The following is a 23,188-nucleotide window of genomic DNA, read 5'->3' as shown; positions in this document are numbered from 1 at the left end:
TCAAGTTCGTGTTTAGAAACTTCCAAATCAAATAAATGTCAATGCAATGTTGTGATCTCATATACTCAGTTGAAACATTTCCATGTGTTAAAGAAACACTTTCTACATTTTAAAGTGTTTATCATGTGCCTATATTTTGTTTGTTGTGTAATTTGCATCCCAAATATTTTGAACGTTGGTTCTGTATGTGCTTTGGCAATTTGGGATGAGCCAAACAACTGGTTCAAGTTTGACTCGACTGTACGGCCATTTAAAGATGTAGACAGAGTGGGCAATTGCCCAGGGCCAGCATTCCAATGGGACCAGCCCATACCCACCCTCCATAAGCACTACAAATGGACCATTGCACTGGCAGAGTTGGCCAGGGTGGGAGAGTGCTGCCTATTCTACCACTTGACAATGCCTCTTCTGTTTGAGGCCTCTCTGCTGAGACTACTCTCCAGGTACACAATACTTTTTAATACTCATGAATGACCTGTCTGATTTTAGAAAATGTCCCGCCTTGTTCTTCTGTTTCTTATCTGTACAGTTTTGAACAATGACCCTTTGAATTAGTTGCTGATAATGTCCCATCTGATCTTGACTTCATCCCATGGGCTGGTCCTCCGCAATGGTGGAGGAGCGTCGCCTCACTGACTCACAGCCAGCAGCTAAAAAATAAAACCATCCTAGGGTTTGCCTTGGCACTTAGGCCACCAACATAGGAGAATACCTAATTCGCAGTAGTGGTTTGAAGGGCAGCTGAAGTACTAGAGTTAAAGCTGCCCTCCTAACAAACAAGTGGCCAGATACCATAGGCTGGCGCTGGTGACTCGGATTTTCTCACCATGCATTCAGCTCTAGTGAGTCTTTTTGTGCCGGCCTTTACGAGTAAAGTGAATCCTAATCCATTCCCTTCCACTCCTCCAGATAGGGAATCTGAAAGTGCTGACTCCTTTGGCAAACACATGTTTTCTTCATCCAGTTTGGCATTGCATTCAGTCAGTGCATCCCTTCTGTTGGTGTGTTACACCCATGCCTTTGCGTAATGGCCATTGTGTTCTTGCCTGCAGTCCAAGAAGATTTTCGGGCCTTTTTGACCCAAATGATACATGATGAGAAAGACTCTGCCAAATGATTTAAACCATGTTCCTGCCTGCTTGTGAAGGGACAAATGGCCAGAAGCCATAGACTGGTGCCTGATGACTCAGATTTATCACCAAGCATCCAGCTCCAGAGTAGGCCTGGGCAGAATTGGAGGAATTTGGTAATTCTGCGTTACTCTTGTAGCGCTGAAAAACTGCTAAATTACGCCACTCCACCAGCGAAATTAATTATTTCAATTTGGAGTGGTTTCCAACTTCCACCGTGTTTAGAAGCAATGGCATACTCTTTGACGCCCTTACATTAAATAGCGCGGCCTCAGGTTGCTCTTACATACTATGCAGTGATTAAAAGTTAATCACTGCAGAGTATGTAAGAGCAACCTGAGGCCGCGCTATTTTCGTAGGCAAAATGCATCCTCTCATCCATTTGTGGATGCGTTTTGCTCTAAGAAAATAGCGCCAAATGGCCACTCCGCCCGCTATTTTCTTTGGCAAAATGCATCCTTGCATCCATTTGTTTACGCAAAGGTGTGTTTTGCGCTAAGAAAATATCACCAGATGCCCCCTTGTCCCTCTTGTGGAATTCTTCGGAATCTGGTAGAATTTTAATGTAATTCTGCATGATTGCACCAAATCAACCTCAACAAATTCCACCACCCCTACTTCAGAAAGCCTTTTTGTGAGGTCTCGACCAGTAAAGTGAAGCCTAATCCATTCAGTTCCACTCCTCCAAATAGGGAATCTGAAAGTATTGACCCCTTTGGCAAGCATATGTTTTCTTTCTCCAGTTTGGCATTGTTGTCTGTCAATGCAGTTTTTCTATTGGATTTTTACACCCAAGCCTTTGGGACATGTGCAGCCTGATCATGCCTGCAGTCCGGGAAGAACTTTGGCCTGCATGGCCCAAATGATACATGATGGGAAAGACTCGGCCATGTATGTTGTCAGCGCAGGCTAGAGTACCACAGAGTGCCTTGGCATGACAGATGATACTGGTGTGGTCTTTTATTAACATGCCTGGATGAGGCCCACTGAGTTCTCTGGTAATGTGCAGAATTTGTTTACAGAAATGCCCATTAATTGGTCCCCCCTTTTTGGTGAGGTGGACTTTGAAACTTTTTAAAGATGGTAGAGCTACCGCACGTTCTTGGGCTGTTGGCTCTTGCAAAACAATTCCTGTACAACTTTCAGAAATGTAGAAGCTAATCCAGAAGGCTGGCATTTTAACTAAAAAAGTCCAGCAGACAATCCAGTCCTTTTGGGGTAATGTACGCAGAATCGGCAGACAATGTGTGAGCCAGTAGGGGGACCATCCTCCAATTTCCTCTGCCCTGCTACACCAGTCAACAAATCCCTTTAGCTTGCCGTCAGGAGCTCATGCCCACCCAAGTGGAAGGCAGGAGCCGACATTTCCACCAGGGTTGGCGATCCATTACAACTGGCAGATCGGATTTAAAAATTATTCCAAGCAAACAGGCCGCCCCCCACTCCATATTGCTCCCACACCTGAACAGATTATAGAGGATAATCTGTCCATCTTCCTACAGGAGAGTATCCTGTTTCCCTCCAAATTCACTATAGAGAAGATGCCAGATAGGCAGGTGCTGTTACACTCTCTATTTCTTCGTTCCAAGAAAGGATGGTTGCCTCAGGCCTATCAGTGCCTTCCTACAGAAGGACAGATACAAGTTGCTCAGGTTGGCCCAGATACTATTTGCTTTGAAACCTGGTGACTGAATGGGGTCCTTCAACTTGCAGGACACATATGTTTATATACAGAACTAGAGTCCCACAGGTGTTACCTGCAGTTAAAAGTGGCCCAGAAGCAATTTCAGTTAACCATGGTCCCTTTTGGGCTCACCAGTGCCCCTTAGGTGTCAGAAAGAGAAGGCAGTGGTCACTACCCATGTTCTGAGGTCGGGGATCACTGTATTCATGTTCCTCAATGACTGGCTTCTGTAGACGGACTGGCTGCAGTCAGCTGCGACCCACCTTGGGATGGTGATGAAACTCCTGATATGGTTGTGTTTCACCATAAACAAGCCAAAGTCAAATTCGATTCCCTCCCAGCCTTCCATTAATTGTACAATCCTGGATACAGTGGAGTTCAGTGTTTCCCTCTGCAGAAACAAATTAAGGCTATCATCCAGTGTTTCAGGCCTGCCCTTTGATCTGGGTGAGGATGGTTTTGAGACTACTTGGCCTCAGCCTCACACGTTCTCCTTATCTTTCATGCCAATTGGCAAATGTCAGTCCTACGGTGGAATGTAGGGTTCCAGTAAGCTCAGCTCCAAGGTTGCCTGTATAAATACCATTCAGCTCTCAGGGGAGGCAACTCAATATCTCTAGTTGTTGGCGTCCCACCACAGTTTGTCCTGCGGAAGGCCACTCACCCTTTCCCACTCAGAGCTGACAGTGGTGATAGATGAATCACTGCTGGGCGTGAGGGGTGAGGGTTCTGGATAGGGAGGGGGTCACCTGAGGGAGGGTGAAGACCAGAGCACTCTGGCCTCCGGTGGAGGGCTGACTCCACATTAACCATCTCAAGATGCCAGCCATCTGCCTCCGAAGGCCTTCCTGCCATCCATTAAGGGAAGTAGATCGTTTCCCGCAGACAACACCACTCCCATGTGATACTGCAAAAGCAGATCCGGAAGGTTTCTTGGTTCCTGTGCCTAGGGGCCTTGCTTCTCTAAAGATGGTTGAAGTGCCAGGGTGTCTTCCTTTTATAAATCACCTGACGATGTCCCTGAATGCCAGGACAGATAAACTAAAAAGACATTGTTTAGCAGAGCAAAAGTGGCGGCTACAACTAGAGGTGGCACATGGAGCCTTCCCACAGTGGAGAGAACTCTAGATGGATCCTTTTGCTACCATCAACAACGTCCAGTGCCAACAGTTGTACACTTGGATTGGAACAAGGGTCTCCTGTACGCCTTCCCCACCACTTCCTCTGCTGTCTTGAATTCAGAAGAAGATCAGGAATGGCCTGCCAAGCATCAGTGCATACGTTCACAAAGTACTACTGCTTTGACAGCCAGTTCCACCAGGAAGAACACTTTTCCTGTGCAAGTCATGCGATCTTTATTTGAGTGCACCCCACAAAACCTTCAGCTTTGGAAGGCACTGTTTTGGTGTCTATTCCAAGGTAATGAATCTGCCATTAGAATTACCTTCTCAAGAACAAGTTACGTTCCTTCTTTAATGCGCTTTCCTGTGGATATTCTATATATCAACAGGTTCTTCACAGCCCTCTTTCCCATTCTGTAGAGGCTTCTTTTTAATGTCTAAAAAGGTCCCAAGTTAGAATTCGGCACTGTGTAACCAACAATTGTTCACAAAAGATGTGGTGCTTATATGCAGCTCTGCACCATTACTTCTGGAGCATTTTGGAGCCAAAGCATAGCTGCACTGGAGCTTTACTATGAAAACTCTCCAAATTTAGTAGGTCACCTGGTGAGAAAGTGAGAAATATGTGTTTAGTGGGAGTATCCATCAGAGAGAGCCATAGCAAAAGTAAGTAGCTTGTTTAATAGGCCTGAGCCAAGTGTGCTGATAAAGGATGAATTGTCTTATAGTTGCTTTGCAGTGAAATAGGCAGCAGAGTGCTGATGTAGTCAGTATGCGCTCATAGGGGCCATCTTGTGAATGACGACAATAGATCACAAAACCACAGCTGACATCAACAAATGAACACACATTCTAGAACGGCTATTGTGATTGTTAGAAATGCAGGACTGGGCAGAGAAAACAGTCTTTTTTCTCTACCCTCGATGACCCATTTAAGGTGCTGCTCATTTGGAGAGGGAGACCGGTCGATGGTCACTTTAGCTGAAGGGTAAGCAGGCAGTGGTAGCTGTGCGATTACAGGCTGCATATGATGCATTTCTCTAACCTGTGGGAGCAAGCATTGTTAGACAACAGCCCAAAAGGAGGTCCTCCTCTCAGCATGGTTGGGTTTGAAGATACTCAGAATTCTATTAAACTTCACCAAATATTCCCCCTCTGTTCCTAAGGATGACCTCCATCATATCCAACAGATGGGTCTAAAAAGATTATTCCAAACAGGTATGCCCTACCTTTTCTCTCCTCTCCACCCTATGTTCCTCCCACACCTGAACAGATTTCAGAGGATCCATCTGTCCATCTACCTAGAGGAGGTTCACCCGTTTCCCTCCAAAGATGCTATAGGAAATGTACCAGCCTCAGAAAAATGCAGGGGTTGTTACACTCGCTATCTCCTTATTCTGAAAAAGGATAGGGGCCTCAGGGCTATCTTGGACCTCTCTGTGCCGTTCGAGTGAAGGACAGATTCAAGACACCCACGCTGACCCAGGTCCTATCTGCTCGGAACCAGATGACTAGATTTGTCCTTGGACTTACAGGATTCCAGAGGGTAAAGAAAACCTTCAGCTAACAACTGTTGTGATCCTTTTAGAATGTGCCCAACCAACCCTGGACTGTCACAACCTATCTCTGAAAACTAAGGGGCCTGGTGCCTGTCTTATCCGCAGCATTTCCATTGCGTGAAGCAATCTTGAATTTGGGACAACATTTCTTGGGTAGCTCACTAATGCCTCCCCTACTAGTCTTCTTGGCTGCTTCTCCATTGTGTGTGCATCCAAAGCTCTAAACCTGGCCAGTGTGGCTAGTGGTGGGCATGTACCAATACATTTGGCACATCACTCAACCCTCTGGCCTACCGAAGACCAGCAGTGGCCAATGATTGAATCTATGTAAAACTTAACTGTCCTATATTCGGTCTTCTTCGGTTGTCCGGCACAGTTCTTCTTGCTGTATCTTGGCCTATCCTGGTGACTGGGACCCAAAGTTATTGTTTGATGGTCATAGTGCCAAGGGTTGAGTTGCAGTTCATAAGGGATTGTTGTGTGCATCATTGGGATATGAGGACCATGTTGAGGTCAAGCCAGGTCAGAGTCCAGCAAAATGCCGCCTGTGGCCCCATCACAGGCCAACTCAGCCCTCCTCGCCTCAAAACAACAGAAGGTTACACGGTTTGTCCTAAAGCTTCAATATGTCTTTGCAGACCTGAGATTTTGCTAGTTTACTATACTGTCCCAGTTGCTTTAAACAAAAGTTTTTTAAATGTTTTTTTTGTTTTTTGGTCTGGCAGATTGACAATGCTGACTTGTCTTTGGGATCCTGGGACATTGAGAGGTAATTGGACATAACCGTATATGGGTAACGTTGTTTCCAACTGGTGTCCCAGGATCAGAATACTGGTGGATTGCAAACTGAATAGCTTAGGGCCTTCCTTAAGGCTAAACAAGGATTACTCCACGTGGTGACATGTCTAAGAGAATCAGAGTGACATAATTACTAACACATTATAACCTCATTGTCCAGTCAGTGCTTTACTTTTATTAAGGGTTAAGAAATACATCTAAAATTAACATAAGCAAAGAGAACCTGACGGTCCTAACACCTTTGGCTCAACTTCCAACCAATAATCTTTCCATTTCCCTTGAGCTAGGCACTACATTCCCACTTAATGTCGAGCCATATGGCCACGGCTACACTGTAGGAGATGCTTTTGGCTGACTTGGGGTAGTTGGAAGAGCTCAAGAGACTGTTAATAAAAATTAGTCTTGAGGGGTGGCATACCAATGGGCTGCTGGTCGCAAGTTAAAGTTTAGTAGGTTGAAGATGCTTTGGATGCTTTAAAATAAAATAAGAGCACCCAAAAGAATCGAGAACATGGTCTTTAAATGACTACTGCAAAAACAAAAATTAATGGACGGAATGTTGCGCAATGGCAAAACATTCACCACCAGTCACAGGTCTGGGTTTAATCCATCGTTATTTTGCTCACCACACCACCCCAGTTCAGACATGACCATATGCAAATCAGTGTTGACCCTGTGCCTCATGGGAACAGTCCAGCCCGAACTGCCAAGCCATGTCTTCCCTGGACCGAAATCAAGCACCCTAGGACCGGTTTCTGGCTATCAGCCGTCATCAGCCAGGATAGCTTGATTCCAGTGGCATGGAGAGCACGGAACTCACGTCTGAGCATACCCGTCCCACTCGGGTGACAAATGCAAAAACAACAATTGATGGACGGAATGTTGCGCAATGGCAAAATATTCACCCCCAGTCACAGATCTGGGTTTAATCCAACATTATTTTGCTGACCACACCACCCGAGTTCAGACATGGCCATATGCAAATCAGTCTTGACCCTGTGCCTCATGGGAACAGTCCAGCCCGAACTGCCAAGCCATGTTTTCTCTGGACCGGAATCATGCATCAGGCCATGTCTGAACTGGGGTGGCGTGGAGAGCAAAATAACGATGGATTAAACCCAGATCTGTGACTGGGGGTGAATGTTTTGCCATTGTGCAACATTTCGTCCATCATCTTGTGTGTTTTGCTTTAAATGACTACCCCAAATACCCATCACCTGGTCAACAAGGTTACCTTCAAGGAAAATTCTTTGAAGCTTCCACTATTTGCATTCCAGTTCATTGAGTCAAGGGACCAGTTAAGGACCAAACTGGTCCCTTTGGTTATTGTTTAGGAACAGATAGGGACCAAATCTTGCAATCAGTGATGATTTTTGGAACAAAAAGGGCAAGAATGATTATTGAAATGGTTCAAAATTAGCACAAACTCATCTGGGCTGTTTAAAGATGGCTGATGCCTTGCTTTTTGATATGTTTGGTCAAAAGATCTATGATGTACTTTTTACTTAGGTTTTCTGGATTCAACTAAGTTATCTACCATTCATTTGCCTAACGCTTGTTTTTCATTTACATTTTTTGAAGTGTAGGAAACTGAGTTTTTGTTGCAGTAGTCCCCCCACTTTTTGCATGGTATGTGATGCAACTTTGACTGGAGTGCACAGATTACTGCTAACCATATCCCCAGTGCCACTGTTCCTTCTCCTAAATAAAGTACCTGGTCAGTTGATCCCAGTTTGCCAGACCTTTAGCACATCTGTAAGTCTCTAGTAATTGGTACCCCTGGTACCTAGGACATAGGTACTAAAGAGGGTCTCTATGAGCTGCAGGGTATCTTGTGCCACTCTAAGGAAGCCAGCAGCGAACTCATCCAGACTGCCACTGTAGGCTGCCTGACAAGGTGGTCTAAAATGTAATAACACAACATGGCACACACCATGTGTGCTAGGTCCCCTAATTCTGCATGCAATATTTGTAAATCACCCCTACTTCAGCCCTAAGGCAGGGTGCTTTATATTACATGTGACATACAGCCTGAGTAGATATACTCCTTGTGGTGGCCAGTTCAATTGCTGACAGTACAAGTGAACATGAAAGCCTTCTTAAGGTATTTACTGGGCACTGGTCAAAATGAGTTTCCCAGCTACATAATGACTTCACTGAAACCTATGGTGTTTGTATTAATTAACCCACATTGATTCCAGTGATGGATTTATTAATACATGCACCCAGAGGGTACCTTAGAGGTACCTTCTTAAAACCTATAGCTCTCTACTGTATTGGTTGACTAGTCCTGTCCTGCCTGCCACCACAGATGGGTTTCTGACCCCCTTTGAGGTGAGAGCCCATGCTCTCTGGGGTTGGAAACAATGCCTGCTCTGACAGGAGGGGTTATCAATTCCTCCAAGCAGGATGAATAATAAATCATCATATCAAGGTGGGAGGCTTCAAAGGCCTCCACCACCTTTGATATGCAACCCTTGCTTCCTCCTGACAGGGAAAATGCCACCCCCTGCCCAGGGCCCATTTGGCACCAGGACAGTTCGGAAATGTAGCTAGTCAGGAGATATGTTAACCCACAGGCTAGAACCACCACGTGGAATTCAACACCGCTAAAATTGGCTCTCCGCACCTCTGTCCTGAAGAAGGCCCACCGTGGCGTTGGTCTAACAACGCACCTTCCTGGGTCGAAACTTCGATGCCTCATAACAATTATGCCCTACGCTCTCCTCACCCTAAAGTAGACAAGCATTGGCATAGCCAATAGGTCTTGTTTTTGAGACCTTATAAGTATTTAGTTCTGCAGCACAATATCCTTGGTGCAACAACATCAACTATTGGCAGAGCAAAGTAAAGGTTTTGTAACAAATAAAAATACATAGAAACCTTAAAGTATTATTGAAAGTATGCTACGTGGGTCAAAGAAAGGACATAGGTTTAAAGAAAAGTTACACAAGTGGAAAGCATACAACTAAAGCGTCTTAGTTACATTTTTGCACACTTCTCATAAGTTAGCCTTAATGCAATGGTTCACTCCTCAAGGCGTGTGTTATGGAGGATGGTAAAATTAGTGAACACATTGTACAAAAATAATCCCTTGCTCGCGGGAGAAAGGTCCGCTGAGCACGTGCTTGAGTCGAGGGCCGACAGGGGGTCTGTCAGAACAGATCCCCTTAGCTCCTTCGAGACCACGGCAGACTCCCTGCTGCCAAGTCGTGAGTAGTGTGAGATAGTCTTTCCTACTTCAGGCTGGCAGTGACGCAACAGCAGATTTAATGAGAAGATGCGATGCGCAAACGGAGATGGCAGATGTGTGTAGAGGCTGCACCAAACTACAAAATGAGCTGAACTTGCTACTGTCTCAGCACAAATGTCGGGACACGACCTTTAACTGCACTTTATTAATACAGCCCTTAAAGAGATAAAGTCTGAAAGACCTGCACTTTGCATAAAGATTTTGTCACAATGTCCCAGCAAAGATTTCCATGTTCATGTGCATAATATGACTAACTTAAGTAAACAAATACATACCTATTAATTGTGTGTTTTTCTTGTCACCTCAATACAACATTGCATAAAATTAATGCCCTTCTGGAATTGGGTGTATAGTGAAACAGGACAAGGCTGGGAGACATTTTCAGAAAGTGAGGCCTGGCTTCATATTCATTAGTAGTCGTGATCTTCTAAAATGTGCTTGTTGAATGGTATATAGTGCGTATCATGCTGGACAGTGCAAGATGGAGTTGCAGAGACCGTCTGTTCCGGGCAGCGGAAAGGTGCAGGCCAGAAGCTTTGGGGAATCCTGCAGGAAAGGAGAGCACATCGAGGCGGGGAAGGCGAAGAAGATCGGATGATTGTGTTATCCCGAAGCTGCGGATCCTAGGGAGGGGCCGGTATGTTGTTGCGCCATGACAGAAAGAGGTGAGGGGACCATTTGTGGCCCAGGAGTGGCGAAGAGACAGGCCTGCCCGAGAGTGCGATTGGAGTGTGGAGGGTCACCTCCGGCCGGCTATAAAACGATCCGGATCCCCACAGAGAGCTAGAGGGACAGGGATGCGTTGTCTGGCGAGAGCCTGCCAAACGGAATGAAGAGAGGAGGAGGAGGAGGCAGCAGGGTAGGGGAGAGAGGAGGGGGCCTGCACCTGTTTTCCTTGCCGGAGCTAGCAGGGGCACCATCTAGTTGCAAGTTAGTTACAAACAGATGGTTTCAAAGCTCGCTCCCACAAGGGAATCGCCAAACGTGCACATGTTGCCATTAAAAGCAATGCAAAGCGTGCACGTTTTTGGCCCAAAAACTGAATTGATTCCTAAAGGTCTCCTCCTAAACAGCGCATGCGCGCTGCGTAGGCGAGACCTAAAGAAGGACTCTGTTAAGGGACTTTGAGCTTATTCTGTATAGGGACAGATGTTAACTGATTTATACATTTTACATATCGTTTTATAATCCTTACACTGTGCATATGGTATTCACTTTTCCACTTAGTCACTTCTTGATCACTTATTCACCATTAAGTCACACATTTGTCTTTTAAATGAAAAATATGTTTGTGACAGCCTTGTATATACAAAAAAAGATAAAAAGAATAAGATACCAATTGTATAAATCAAATAATAGTTCTCTTGGCTTGTTTCTTGATACATATTCATTATGGAATGCTAAGTAATTGGTTCCCCGACAGAACCCTCTGCCATGCTATTGAACCTGGAAACCGTTAGGTTCACGACCCGAATTGGAGATAGTGCTTTCTCAAGAAATCAAGGTAGAGATGAGAATAAATATGTGGAGACGTTAACTTCACTAAATGGAAGCTGGAAAGAAAAGTCTATTTTTTGGTAACCCCAATATCCAGATTTGGGGGAGGGCACCATTCGGGGTGGTGGGAGAGTATTTGATTTGTAGTTATGGGAAGAGTAGAGAATAGGTGAAAAAAAACCTGAGTATTTATTATTGCTTTTTGCAGACATCTTTGTTTTGAAAAGCTTTGCTACACGCTGACAATGAACAAAGTTTTGTCTATATGGGACATCAACTGGTTAGAAGTCTATCCCCTCCCACCCGCCCAGTTAGTATTGTTATCTGATGTTGCATGGGGACCCTCCAATTTCTCCCTGGTGTGGCACTTTATTACCTACACTGAGTACTGAGTGCCTTATGCACCTGAACAGGGCATTGCAGGTTATGCGTTGCACAGAGAAACCTGAGCTGTTTCACTTTGACTAGGCAAAAGTTCAGCAAGCTGGTAAGGTAATCAGAACCGCATGCATTCATAGAGACTGGTTTTCAGACAGACGCCATACATTGATGCATAATAACAGCATGCATTCCGACATGATTGAATGAGCAAGACGATTGATTGCTCAAATAACTGTGAACTTAAGGATTTTCTCGTAGGTGTGGTGCTGGCTGCTCAAATGTAGAGATTGTAAGTGTGGTTGATTTCTCTTCATGTGCCTGGCCCGATTTCCTCTGAACTTGCTGTAAAGGCACAATAGATAATTCCATTACATGCCGCCCAAGGCCAACTACCAGTATCAGTTGGGAACATTGTACTCTTGTGGGTCAGTAGGCGTTTAAAAGCTGCTTTCGATTCCTTTTCAGCACCATTGGCTGATGCAGGGAATGTACTGTGTGGTTAATTGCTGGGAGTTTCTCATGTTGGGTTATTGATAATTAATAGGTCAATGAAGTCCTTGAACTGTTTTATATAATATTCATCAGTCTGTTACATGCTTGCTAAACCCTTTTCATGGTCTCCCTTTGTGAGACTGTGTTTGAGTATTAGGGTGCAGTAGCATGAAGATTTGTGAAGGATAAAAGGACATTGTTTCACCACTTTCTACCAGTCTTTCATCCATTTCCCTATTTTTGTGCACTCAAGTGTCCGAGTGGTTTATGATTATAATATAAATTGGGCTAGTAATCGATGTTTAAAGCAGTTAGTGATTTACTTTGTGTGTTTAATTTTAATGTTTAGTTTTTTACACTTCTCTAAATATACACACACATGCATGAGAACTTTGAGCGTGCCTAGTAAAGTTTCCGTGCCTTGCTGTTTAAAAGCACATTTTCCCAGTTTTGGGAAGAAAGTCTTGATTTTATAAACAGATGGAAGCTAATATTATCCGTTCTGTCTTGAATCTGTCTCAGTCGTGTTTCTTGCATTCTGGTTTTACTCTACTGCCCGTGAGAACCCAGATACAAGAGGTCTAATGATCCTTTGGAAGGGGTTTGTTGCCCACTGCAGAGCTTCCTTAAGTGGATGATGTCCTTGTGTGTTAATGCTGCGTTCAAGATGTTACATTTCTGTATTTAGATGTACCAAACAGGATTCTGGCACCTTACCATTGACTTCACAGTTTATTGAAATTGCTTCAGTTGATGCCATCTGTTTGCAATTTTGCTATTGCTGTTTGGTTGAATAGGTTTGTATAGTATTAGCCTATGTATATTTAATAGCATGTTTTTCTTCCTCAATTTGTGGAAAACCTGCATGCAAAACAGCAAAATATCGGATGCTACCAGTAGCACCCCTACTTCTATGTGCAATGGGACCATATTGTAAAAGATCACAAGTGAAGTTCTGATCCAATTAAGAAGGCTCAGAGGATGTTTGCACACACACATTGCTTCAGTTTCTCAGTTATGCTGCTGTCAGAACCTTAATAGATTTTTTTGTTTTCTTTCTTTAAATCTGTTTCTATCTTACAGCATTTGTTGTTGGGATTGGTTTTCTATGTTTCTCCAACCTGTAACCCAGTCCACACCACACTCATGGAGACCAGCCTCAATAAATTTGAATTCAGGAACCAAGTGCTAAAGATTTATTATCTCAAAAAAGATCATGTCATAACCAATCATTCATTCAGTTTTTTTATTCATTCACTTGAAGGTGTTTTCAATGAGAAATGTTCTAAAAGACCTGTATTCAGGTTGCTTTGTTCAGCATTTTTTAATAGATGAATAGCCTGCAAAATTTGTCATTCCAGAGATATAAGCCCTCTTTTCCTCGGTGCATCTTTGTATACATTTCTCTTTCTCCAGGTTCAGAGATTAAGATGAGACAGTGCTTACTAAGACAACATATAGCATTAACTGTGATCTAGAGTCTTATTTGCTGCATGTAGGGCCAGAAGGCCTGGGTTCTAATCCCTTGATTCAAAACCTGATCATATTGTGTGAAGACGTTTACCATATTGTGTAGTACTTAATCTACTTGTGTCTCATTTGCTTATCGTCCCAAGAACTCAGGTAGGCTGACCTTGGTATTCAGTATTTACAAATTAAAAACTGCACAATTTCCATATTTGATATATTATTATTCATGCCTCCAGTCAGGTGGAGTGGGAGGTTGACGGAGTTCATAGTGTTGTAAATGTGTCTGGGTGAATTTAGTATCACCAATTTGGACGGAATACTCATTTGAAGCCTCTCACCTTTATTTGTTTTAATCTTTTCAGGACCTCAGCAGCTCTGATTTGATCAGACCCAAAATCAGCCTTGTGTGTCAGATTGTGAGAGTGGGCCACATGGAGTTGAAAGAAGGCAAGAAGCACACATGTGGACTGAGGAGGCCATTTGGTGTGGCAGGTAGGAGATGCAGAATCTCTAATTGAGAAACAATGGATTAAGGTGGAGAAACTGCCTTTTTGAATGAAAACTGCCCTTCTTTCAGTCATGGTTACTGATTTTTTTACATCAAATGCTGGATAACCTGTGCATTCGGGTGAAAATAAATGTACATACCTATGCCATGAAAATTCTAGCCGAAAGAAGCTACACTAAGTGTAGCCATGTCAAATGCTGGACTGTTGTTTCGATAAGGTCATCATATACAGCTGCCTCTTGACACCACAAAAAAGGCTCCAGATTACTATATATGACATACAAAATTGCACTGTGACAAGAGTAAAAGAATGGCTTAATATTATTTGTCTTAGTGCTCTGAATTTGTTTTGCCAGAAATTGTCAAAGGCTTGTTATCTCTACGGATCCAAATTGCTTCCGTCTCGTTTAGGATATCATTAGCAGTAAGGAATCCTGAACTGGATTTTTGGTCACAACTCTTTACCCAAGACTCTGGGAATTTTGCTATAGACCATAGGAAGGAATAGTCAATCCTGTATTCATAGATTAGTATTGGTCTCCCATTCTCTTCACCTTATCCCCACCCAGTATTGAATCCCTCTCTTTTTTAAATAAGCTGCACCAGGAACAAACATTGACAAAGCCAATAGTTTTGGATTTGGAACAGCTGGAAGCTTTTTTTCTTCTCACACGAAGTCATGAAGGAGTAGGGGGATTACGGTGTGAAAGGAATTTCAGTACAGACAGAGGCTACATCAGATAGGAATAGTTAATATATGAAAAGAGGCTCTTGGTCTGGGGAGGTGGTGGAAGGAAGAAGTGATGGTAAGTGTGTAGTGGTGGTAAGTGTGTCATACCAAGTACTGCAGTTGGGCAGAAAGAGGGGATGATTCTTGGAGAGACCAGAGTGTGATGGAAGCATAATGAAGGCCCAGGTGTAATGGTAACACTGACACCCCAAATAATACAAGTGATAATAATGGCCCTTGTGCAATAATACCCATCCTTTACATGTTGTCGACATTCTTGCCATAATTGGGGTGCTGGCATTATATTGCTCACACTTACATATTGTGGACAATCTTGAATACATTGTGGCTATCCCTGGTATGACGGTGCCCATGCTTTAATTTGTCATGAGCATTCTTCACATAAATGTGCCTACCTGTCACATAATGTGCCCCTGGTATACTGGTGCCCATTGGTGACATATTCTAGGCGGTAACATGATTGTAGTTGTTCTTGGCATAATATTGGCCGTGGCATAATGTTGTCAATTCTTAACATATTGGGACTTCTTTTGACTAGCTATGGCAAAATGGTGGTGAAAATCCCTGCCGTATGTGGCTATAAATATGCATAATAGGCAGGATCTCTCCATACATGACAGTAGTACATATGGGTACTTGATATGAATGAGTAGCTGATGTTTGGCGAGCAAGCATGTATTTACTAAGGGGCCGATTCCGATTCGGTTAAATCCCTTACAAATAGCCGTAAGGAGCATATTTCCCGTACGAATCGTACCCTTAAACTTCCCCGTACGTGCGATGAAGTACGATTCGGACCCACAGCAGATCTCCGTACAAATCGTACGAAGACCATACAACTTAAAAATCCGTACGAATCTCATTCGGAACACGCAGTACGTGACGTCCCTACGGATCGAAGCAGCATTTTCCGACCCAGCAAGTACGGTTCGTCTCGTCAACAGTCCAAACGACTCTTTTTGTACGGGAGCTTAAAACCTCCGGAAACGCAGATTCCGACTCGAACCGCGTATGAAACAGACCCCCCCTGGGTACGGTGCGTACACCCCATGTTTTCAGGGGTACGGTGCGTAGGGGTACGGTGTGTAGACCCCATGATTGCAGGGGTACAGTGCGTAGGGGTACGGTGCATACACCCCATGATTGCAGGGGTACGGTGCATAGGGGTACGGTGCATACACCCCATGATTGCAGGGGTACGGTGCGTAGGGGTATGGTGCGTACACCCCATGATTGCAGGGATACGGTACGTAGGGGTACGATGCGTACACCCCATGATTGCAGGGGTACGGTGCGTAGGGGTACGGTGCGTACACCCCATGATTGCAGGGGTACAGTGCGTATTTGATTGTGTGGCTCTCCGTACGAATCGCTCATACGCAACGTTTTCCGTATGAATTGTGTCCTCATTCCCCGGTCCGGATCGTACTTGTTGGGTCGTACAGCATATTTACGGTTCGTACGGTTCACTGTGAGGGTCCGTATCATACGGATTTTCCCTTGCTTTTCATACGGTTCGCAACGATTCGGTCATATATTTTTCAAACAAATCGTACTATGCGATTCGGGCGGAATCGTACAAGTCGTACGGAAAGGGCTACGGATTCGATTCAGTCGTACGTTTGGTTTACCGAATCGGAATCGGCCCCTAAATGTGTATTTATTAAAAATGAATAACTGGTATTCTGATGCACATAAGTGTGTTCTCATATATATTATAGGCTGTTGTTTGGGGTAATTGAGCATATTTATCCAATTTTCTTGACCAAAAATAAATTCAGCAATTCAAGCTCAGACATTTGGTACACTTCTGCCGACACTAAATCTTTTTCCTCCTCCGTAGAAGTGGGGAAATTCATCTCGATCCTGATACCGATTTGCTGTCATAAAATTGTGCTTCTTTAGCCTGAGATTCCTTTGCCAGAGCCTACCTTTTTGACACGTCTTTGTGAGATAAGGGTAGTTAGTGCTTTTGTTCACTCCTTCTTGATTTTTGTAATCTGATTTAATTGAGTTTGCCAGAATAAGGTTCTGGCTAGACTTCTTCATTTTCAAAATGCTGAAGTCAACATGATCTTTGGCTTTAAGAAATTTGAAATTATCTCAATTAAATTCTTATCTCTCAAAGAGTTACCCCTCCCTAAAGGAGCCTTGTTTACTGCATCTTGTTTTATGCATCACATTTTTCATATAAACTTTCCCTATTAATGTAGCATACCTATTTTGACCATCTCTTCTGTATCAAACTGCATCAAATGCTTATGTGGGTCCATCTTTTCGGCGAGCTACATGGGATGGAAGGTCTTTCTAGTTCCATACTGAGGAATGTCCTCCCGATTAAGGAAGCATCCTCTCTGCATTTGCCAAAAGATGATGGTCTCGGTTTTTGATCTTGCATCTTATTAAGTTCTTGGACGCACCTAATAAATCGTTACTAGAGTTACAACCAACTAGCATCAGCAATAATTTTGTTACCTTGGATGGATTAAGCTGGAAGGCTTAGGAAGAGTACTGATCCTAAAGATGGTTTGCCAAGCAGGATTGTGCCCAGTGCTCACACAGATTGTGAAGGGAATTATCACTCCATTTTTTTTCAAATGAATTATAGAAAGATTTTTGGGGCTCGTTTTACCTAACATGACTGTGCTAATCCTATATATTTATACTATACTTGATGAATGTTCTGCCCTCTCCCTCCAAAGCACATACTTTTTTTTAACCCACTGAGTACCCCTTACATTGTGAACCATTGTCAATGAACTAGACACTAACACATCATTATTGTTTACTCCAAGGACTCATGTGCACTAGGGTATAGAGTCATAATATCAATGTTTAAATATCAATATGCCATATTATCGATGTTTAAAAATCAATGTGACACAATATCGACCTGCAAGAGTATGGTCGACCAGAATATCGACATGCAGGTAAGAAATATCGTTTTTGTTAATATCGAAGTTAATAATATTGTTAGTAAAAATATTGTGGTTAATAATATCAAATGTTATTTTAGTGTTCTGTATTTTAGTATATGTGTTAAAAGTAGTGTTTATTTTTCTAATGTGCGATTGAAAGTAATACATGTTTTGTTAAGTAATTTTTGCGTATTTTAGGTCTGTAGCGGTTTGTGGGTTTATAGGGGAATATGGTGGAAAGTGCTTTAATTATATTTAATGAATACATACTTTTAATTAATATTTTTGTTTTTAATAATTTATATTGTTAATTGTGTTAATGCGTTATTAGTTATTAATTGGTGAATCTGTTAATTGTGTCATTTTTTTAGGAGCGGTTTGTGGGTTTATAGAGGAGTAGGGTGGGAAGCAATTTAATTATACTTAATTTGTATTAATTTATATTTATGTATTTAATAATTTATATTAATTGTCAATTCGTTATTAATTGGTTATTAATTATTAATTGGTAAATATCTTAATAGTGTAATTTCTTTAGGAGCGGTTTGTGGTTTTATAGGGGAGTAGGGTAGGAAGCAATTTAATTATAATGAATTAATACTTTTAATTAATATTTTTCATTCATTGTGTTAAAAAATGTTATTAATTAGTTATTAATTGGATATTAATTATTAATAATTAATTGGTAAATATGTTAATTCTGTGATTTTTTTTAGGGGTGGGTTGTAGGTTGATAGGGGAGTAGGGTGGGAAGTAATTTTATTTAAATAATTTTTTTTATATATAATATATTATTAGTTATTTTATAGTGTTAATTGTGTGATACAATTTATTTGTGATGGTTTTTAAATTTCTTGTTAATTGTTATGTATTAAATAATAGTTAATTTTGTTAATTATGTATTTTACAATATTGGTGTTGTTGTTTATAGGGGAATATGGTGGGAGGTAAATTATTTTTGACTAATTAATTATCTCTTACTTAATGTTAATTATTTTGCAGAAGAGGGAATATTAAATTATTCCCCTCCGCTATCCAACACATTCACTACAGTTACATTTGCTGGAGTGGGAATAGTAAATTATTCCCCTACGCTATCCAACACTTTCCTTTCCCTACTGTTTCACCTGGTGGAGTGGGAATAGTAAATTATTCCCACCCGCTATCCAACACTTTCCCTACTGTTGCACTCACTGGAGTGGGAATAGTAATTTTTACCCACCCTCTATCCAACACTTTCCTTACTGTCACACTTGTTGGAGTGGGAATATTAATTTATACCTCTCCGCTATCCAACACTTTCCCTACTGTTGCACTCACTGTAGTGGGAGTAGTAATTTTTACCCACCCGCTATCCAACACTTTCCCTACTGTTGCACTCACTGGAGTGGGAATAGTAATTTTTACCCACCCTCTATCCAACACTTGCCCTACTGTCACACTTGTTGGAGTGGGAATATTAATTTATACCTCTCCGCTATCCAACACTTTCCCTACTGTTCCACTCACTGTAGTGGGAGTAGTAATTTTTACCCACCCGCTATCCAACACTTTCCCTACTGTTGCATTTGCTAGAGTGGTAATAGTAATTTTTACCCACCAGCCATCTAACACTTTCCCTACTGTTGCCATCACTGGAGTAGTAATAGTAAATTTTACCCATCCGCTATCCAATACTTTCCCTACTGTTGCATTTGCTGGAGTGGGTATAGTAATTTTTACCCACCCGCTATCCAACACTTTCCCTCCTGATGCATTTGCTGGAGTGGGAATAGTAATTTTTACCCACCAGCCATCCAACACTTTCCCTACTGTTGCACTCACTGGTAATAGTAATTTTTACCCACCCTACTGTTGCATTTGCTGAAGTGGGTATAGTAATTTTTACCCATCCGCTATCCAACACTTTCCCTACTGGTGCACTCACTGGAGTGGGGGAGAGTAATTTTTACCCTCCCGCTATCCAACACTTTCCCTACTGTTGCAATTACTGGAGTGGAAATAGTATTTTTAACCCCTCCGCTATACAACACTTTTGCTACTGTTGCACTCTCTGGAGTGGGAATAGTAATTTTATCCAGTACGCTATCCAACTTTTTCCCTACTGTTATAGTTAATGTAGATGTTGTTAAATGGCAGTCTTCCTTGGAAAGCTGCATACATGTCAGGTAAGTTTACTGTCATTATTAACTCTAGAATGTTTTAAAGGGCAGGGAGTCTGCACATCACAAGAAATGTTTTCCACTTTCATATTCTGAAGTATTGGAGAAACCGCGCTCTTCAATATGTTCATGACTCCCCTGACCAACATCGTCAGATCGCACAGGCTCAACATCATCTTCCTACACTGACGACACTCACATCATCCTCTCCCTGTCAGAAGAACCTTCCACCACCAAAGCCAACTTCCACAGATGTATGATGAAAGTCACCGACTGGAAGAAAGACAATTGTCTCAAGCTCAACGCAGACAAGACGGACCTGCTGAACTTTTCCCATCTCCTGCCTCGACAGATCACGCTCGCTACCTCGGCATCTTCTTGTACAGCAAGATGTCCATGAAGAAACAGGTAAACACAGTCTCATCCACCTGCCTAAACACCCTACGCATGCCCTGCAAGATGTTCAGATAGCTCACAGTCAACACCAGATGGACCGTCACGTTGGCCCTCATCACAAGCAGGTTGGACTACGGGAACACACACTACGCAGTAATTACCGCACATCTCCTGAAGGAACTACAGACAATACAAAACAGCTTCAAGACTCATCCTCAACATCCCCAGATGATCCAACAACACACCCTACCTCAAGAAGCTACACTGGTTTCCTATCCATAAGAGATGACAGTTCAGGATGTTGACCCACGAATACAAAGCCCTACACAATGAAGTACCGGCATACGTCAACAAAAGCATTACCATCCACCTACAATCAACCTCTCTCTTCCTCGCCGACACCGCCCCAGATCCGATTAAGTTACAGCGGAGAACGCTCCTTCTCACACCTGGCGGCCAAAGCTTGGAATGGCCTTCCCTTGCACCTCAGGACTGCCTCATCACTCCAGCAATTCAGAAAAGCACTCAAGATCTGGCTGTTTGAATGAACAGATCTCCACATAGCAGTTAGCATACTCCAGCGCCTTGAGGCCTTCTCGGGTGATTTGCCGCACTCTATAAAGTCTTGATTAAATAATTGATTGATTTATTAATAGTCCAAACACTGCTTAGATTTGATTGAATGTTGTATATTCAGTAGTTACATAAAAGTTGAGTATCAACACCTCCCATATTCCACTAGGATAAACCTCTGCCTATGGAGATCATTTAAAGGTTCTTAGGTGCTGCTAGTGGAGCCTGCTCTGCAGAGAGAGTGCCCTTACCTTTACAGGCACCTTAGTTGTACATGGGAAAGATGTAACCACAGGGAGTTTTCCCTACAGCCCCATTTCAAATGCCCAATACTTAGCCTTCCTCCAGCAGAATGTCTGAAATTAAATGTACTGCTTAGCAATGTCTTTCAAAACCCACGGCACCAAGCCCAGTTTTTCCCCTCATATGGCAGTTTTATTTTGCTCTTAATTACTCTATTGAAAGTTTCATTGCACATCAAACCTTAGACAGTACATTTTACAGAATGATTATAAATGTATATAAAACATCAAGTGCTCTACTGTATTATTTACAAACTGGACTTAATGTTTCCAGTAAATGTATCCCTGGATGAGCAACTAGCACTGAATCTCAGTCTAAGTGGAGACTGAAAACCATGAAGGCTGTTTTCTCTCCAGTTGCCCCTCCATGCAGATACAGTGCAACATTTCTCCATGTATCCTTACCCGACTACTACGTGCTGTCATTCCACCTCTTCACACAGATCTAGTAGTGAATTATTTGGGGTATATGAGACATGGAAGGGGGGAAAACATGTTCTCCTTCTTGCTCCATTCAACTTGGCCAAGACATTTCACTTCCTGTTGTTCCTGCTCCGGCTTGCAACTCCTCTGAGCCATATTTCTCTCTGCCTCAGCTTCCTACAACATATCCGTCTCCATCAGCCACCTTCCATATTACCCACAATAAGAGTTCGCCCATGAAAAAGAAGTTTATGGAGCAAAGGATATTTGGCTTTCTTTTAAGGGTCTCTTTTATCACCTTACACAGTAGACAATTCCATAAAAATAGTGATTTATTTATTGTGTCCTTTTTGTCATTAGGCTGGTTGCAGTGGTATTTAATGGTCTTTTGCAAGAGATTTTCTGCACGCTTTTCACAAAGTACTCTGATCATATATCAAGCTGCCAGATCCTAGGAGTATCACATTTACTGTAAATGCTATTATTAAATTTTCAATCTTGTCCGAAATTCGAGGCTTGTGTCAATCTGACTTATTTATTGATTGTGGTCTATATAGTGTTCCTGCAGCTTCACATCCACTTCAGTACAACTTCCAGGAAAATGGAAGTCATCCTGAATAATAGTCATTTCTTCAGATTCTTGTATTCCAAAGATGTTACTGAAAGTGTCTGTTGTACCTAACATCCTTTGTATCGTTTTCCCCAACTTATGGCCTTCAATCCTTCTGTTTTTGCTGACTTCATTTTTGCTGGTCTTATGACTCTGCACACTTTACCACTGCTAACCAGTGCTAACATGCTTGTGCTTTCTCCTCTCAACATGGTAAGATTGACATAGAGCCAATTGGCACATTTAAATTTCTTGTCCCTAGTTGGATGATACAGCATATACACACAGCTTGTAAATTAAATGCTACTAGCGGGTCTGCATAAGAACAACAGGAGAAAACCCATAGACCACGTTGGGATGGGTGTGTCGTGTAAATAGAAACAATTCCCAACAGGTATCATGTAAGAACAATTTAAGTAATGTATGCAATCTGCATTACCAATTAATAAACAAGGAGTCACTGGATTTTTAGAACAAAGGTGGTATTATTCACCAAATAGGCACAGGGAGAGGTCTTTCACATGGTAATACAGTTTGAACAGCACTGTACAGAACAGATCATGTGACAACCCTAGTGGCACTTGGTGCGTGATGCTATATACAGTGATGATAATGAAGGTGCAAGTGCTCAAGTGAACAGCGTGATCGGCGCATAGAACCAAGTTGGTACATCAATAAAGGCCCCGTGAACAACAAGTAGTAATCACTTAAAACATGTTTGCAAAAATTTGAACAGGAGCACAAAGAGTGACATGCGTCGTATTGTTTATGCTGTAGAGTCGACGGCGTTTGATCCCTGTTAGTCGGGATCGTCATCAGGACAGGGTTGTAGATGGATACAGTGAGTACACCCAAGCAGGGAGGCGTGGGCTTCTGGGGTCTAAGCGGTCAATAAGGACTCACGAGCTGATCGTGGAAATAAGTCCGATCAGTAGGCAGGGCATGCGGCGCCTGTATAAATCAGGGCGGCGGGCGGCAATTGAGGCTCTACAGAAGACGGGCTTCAAGCAATGAATGCAGGAGCTGCAGCACTTTTTGTGCCACCCACTTGAGTAGCCTCTTTAACCATATCTCAGGTCTACCGTTGGACCCTGTGTGCGCAGTTTTAAAACGGTCATTTTGACCTTGCAAAATAAACCTTTTGCCAGGGTTAAACCTTC

General features: G+C 42.6%; 1 protein-coding gene across 1 annotated transcript in view; it reads left to right on the top strand.

Moving 5' to 3' along the window:
* Nucleotides 1-23,188, top strand: part of DOCK5 (dedicator of cytokinesis 5) — a 581,227-nt gene that overhangs the window by 36,324 nt on the left and 521,715 nt on the right. Inside the window, exon 4 of the mRNA XM_086942489.1 lies at nucleotides 13,748-13,877. Coding sequence (XP_086798615.1) covers nucleotides 13,748-13,877 — 130 coding nt within the window. The remainder of the gene's footprint in view (nucleotides 1-13,747; nucleotides 13,878-23,188) is intronic.

This window comes from Lissotriton vulgaris, chromosome 11 (assembly GCF_964263255.1).
Source record: "Lissotriton vulgaris chromosome 11, aLisVul1.2, whole genome shotgun sequence".
NCBI lineage: Eukaryota > Metazoa > Chordata > Amphibia > Caudata > Salamandridae > Lissotriton > Lissotriton vulgaris.
The sequence above is the reverse complement of the archived record's forward strand: the minus strand, read 5'-3'. Positions and strand labels throughout refer to the sequence as shown.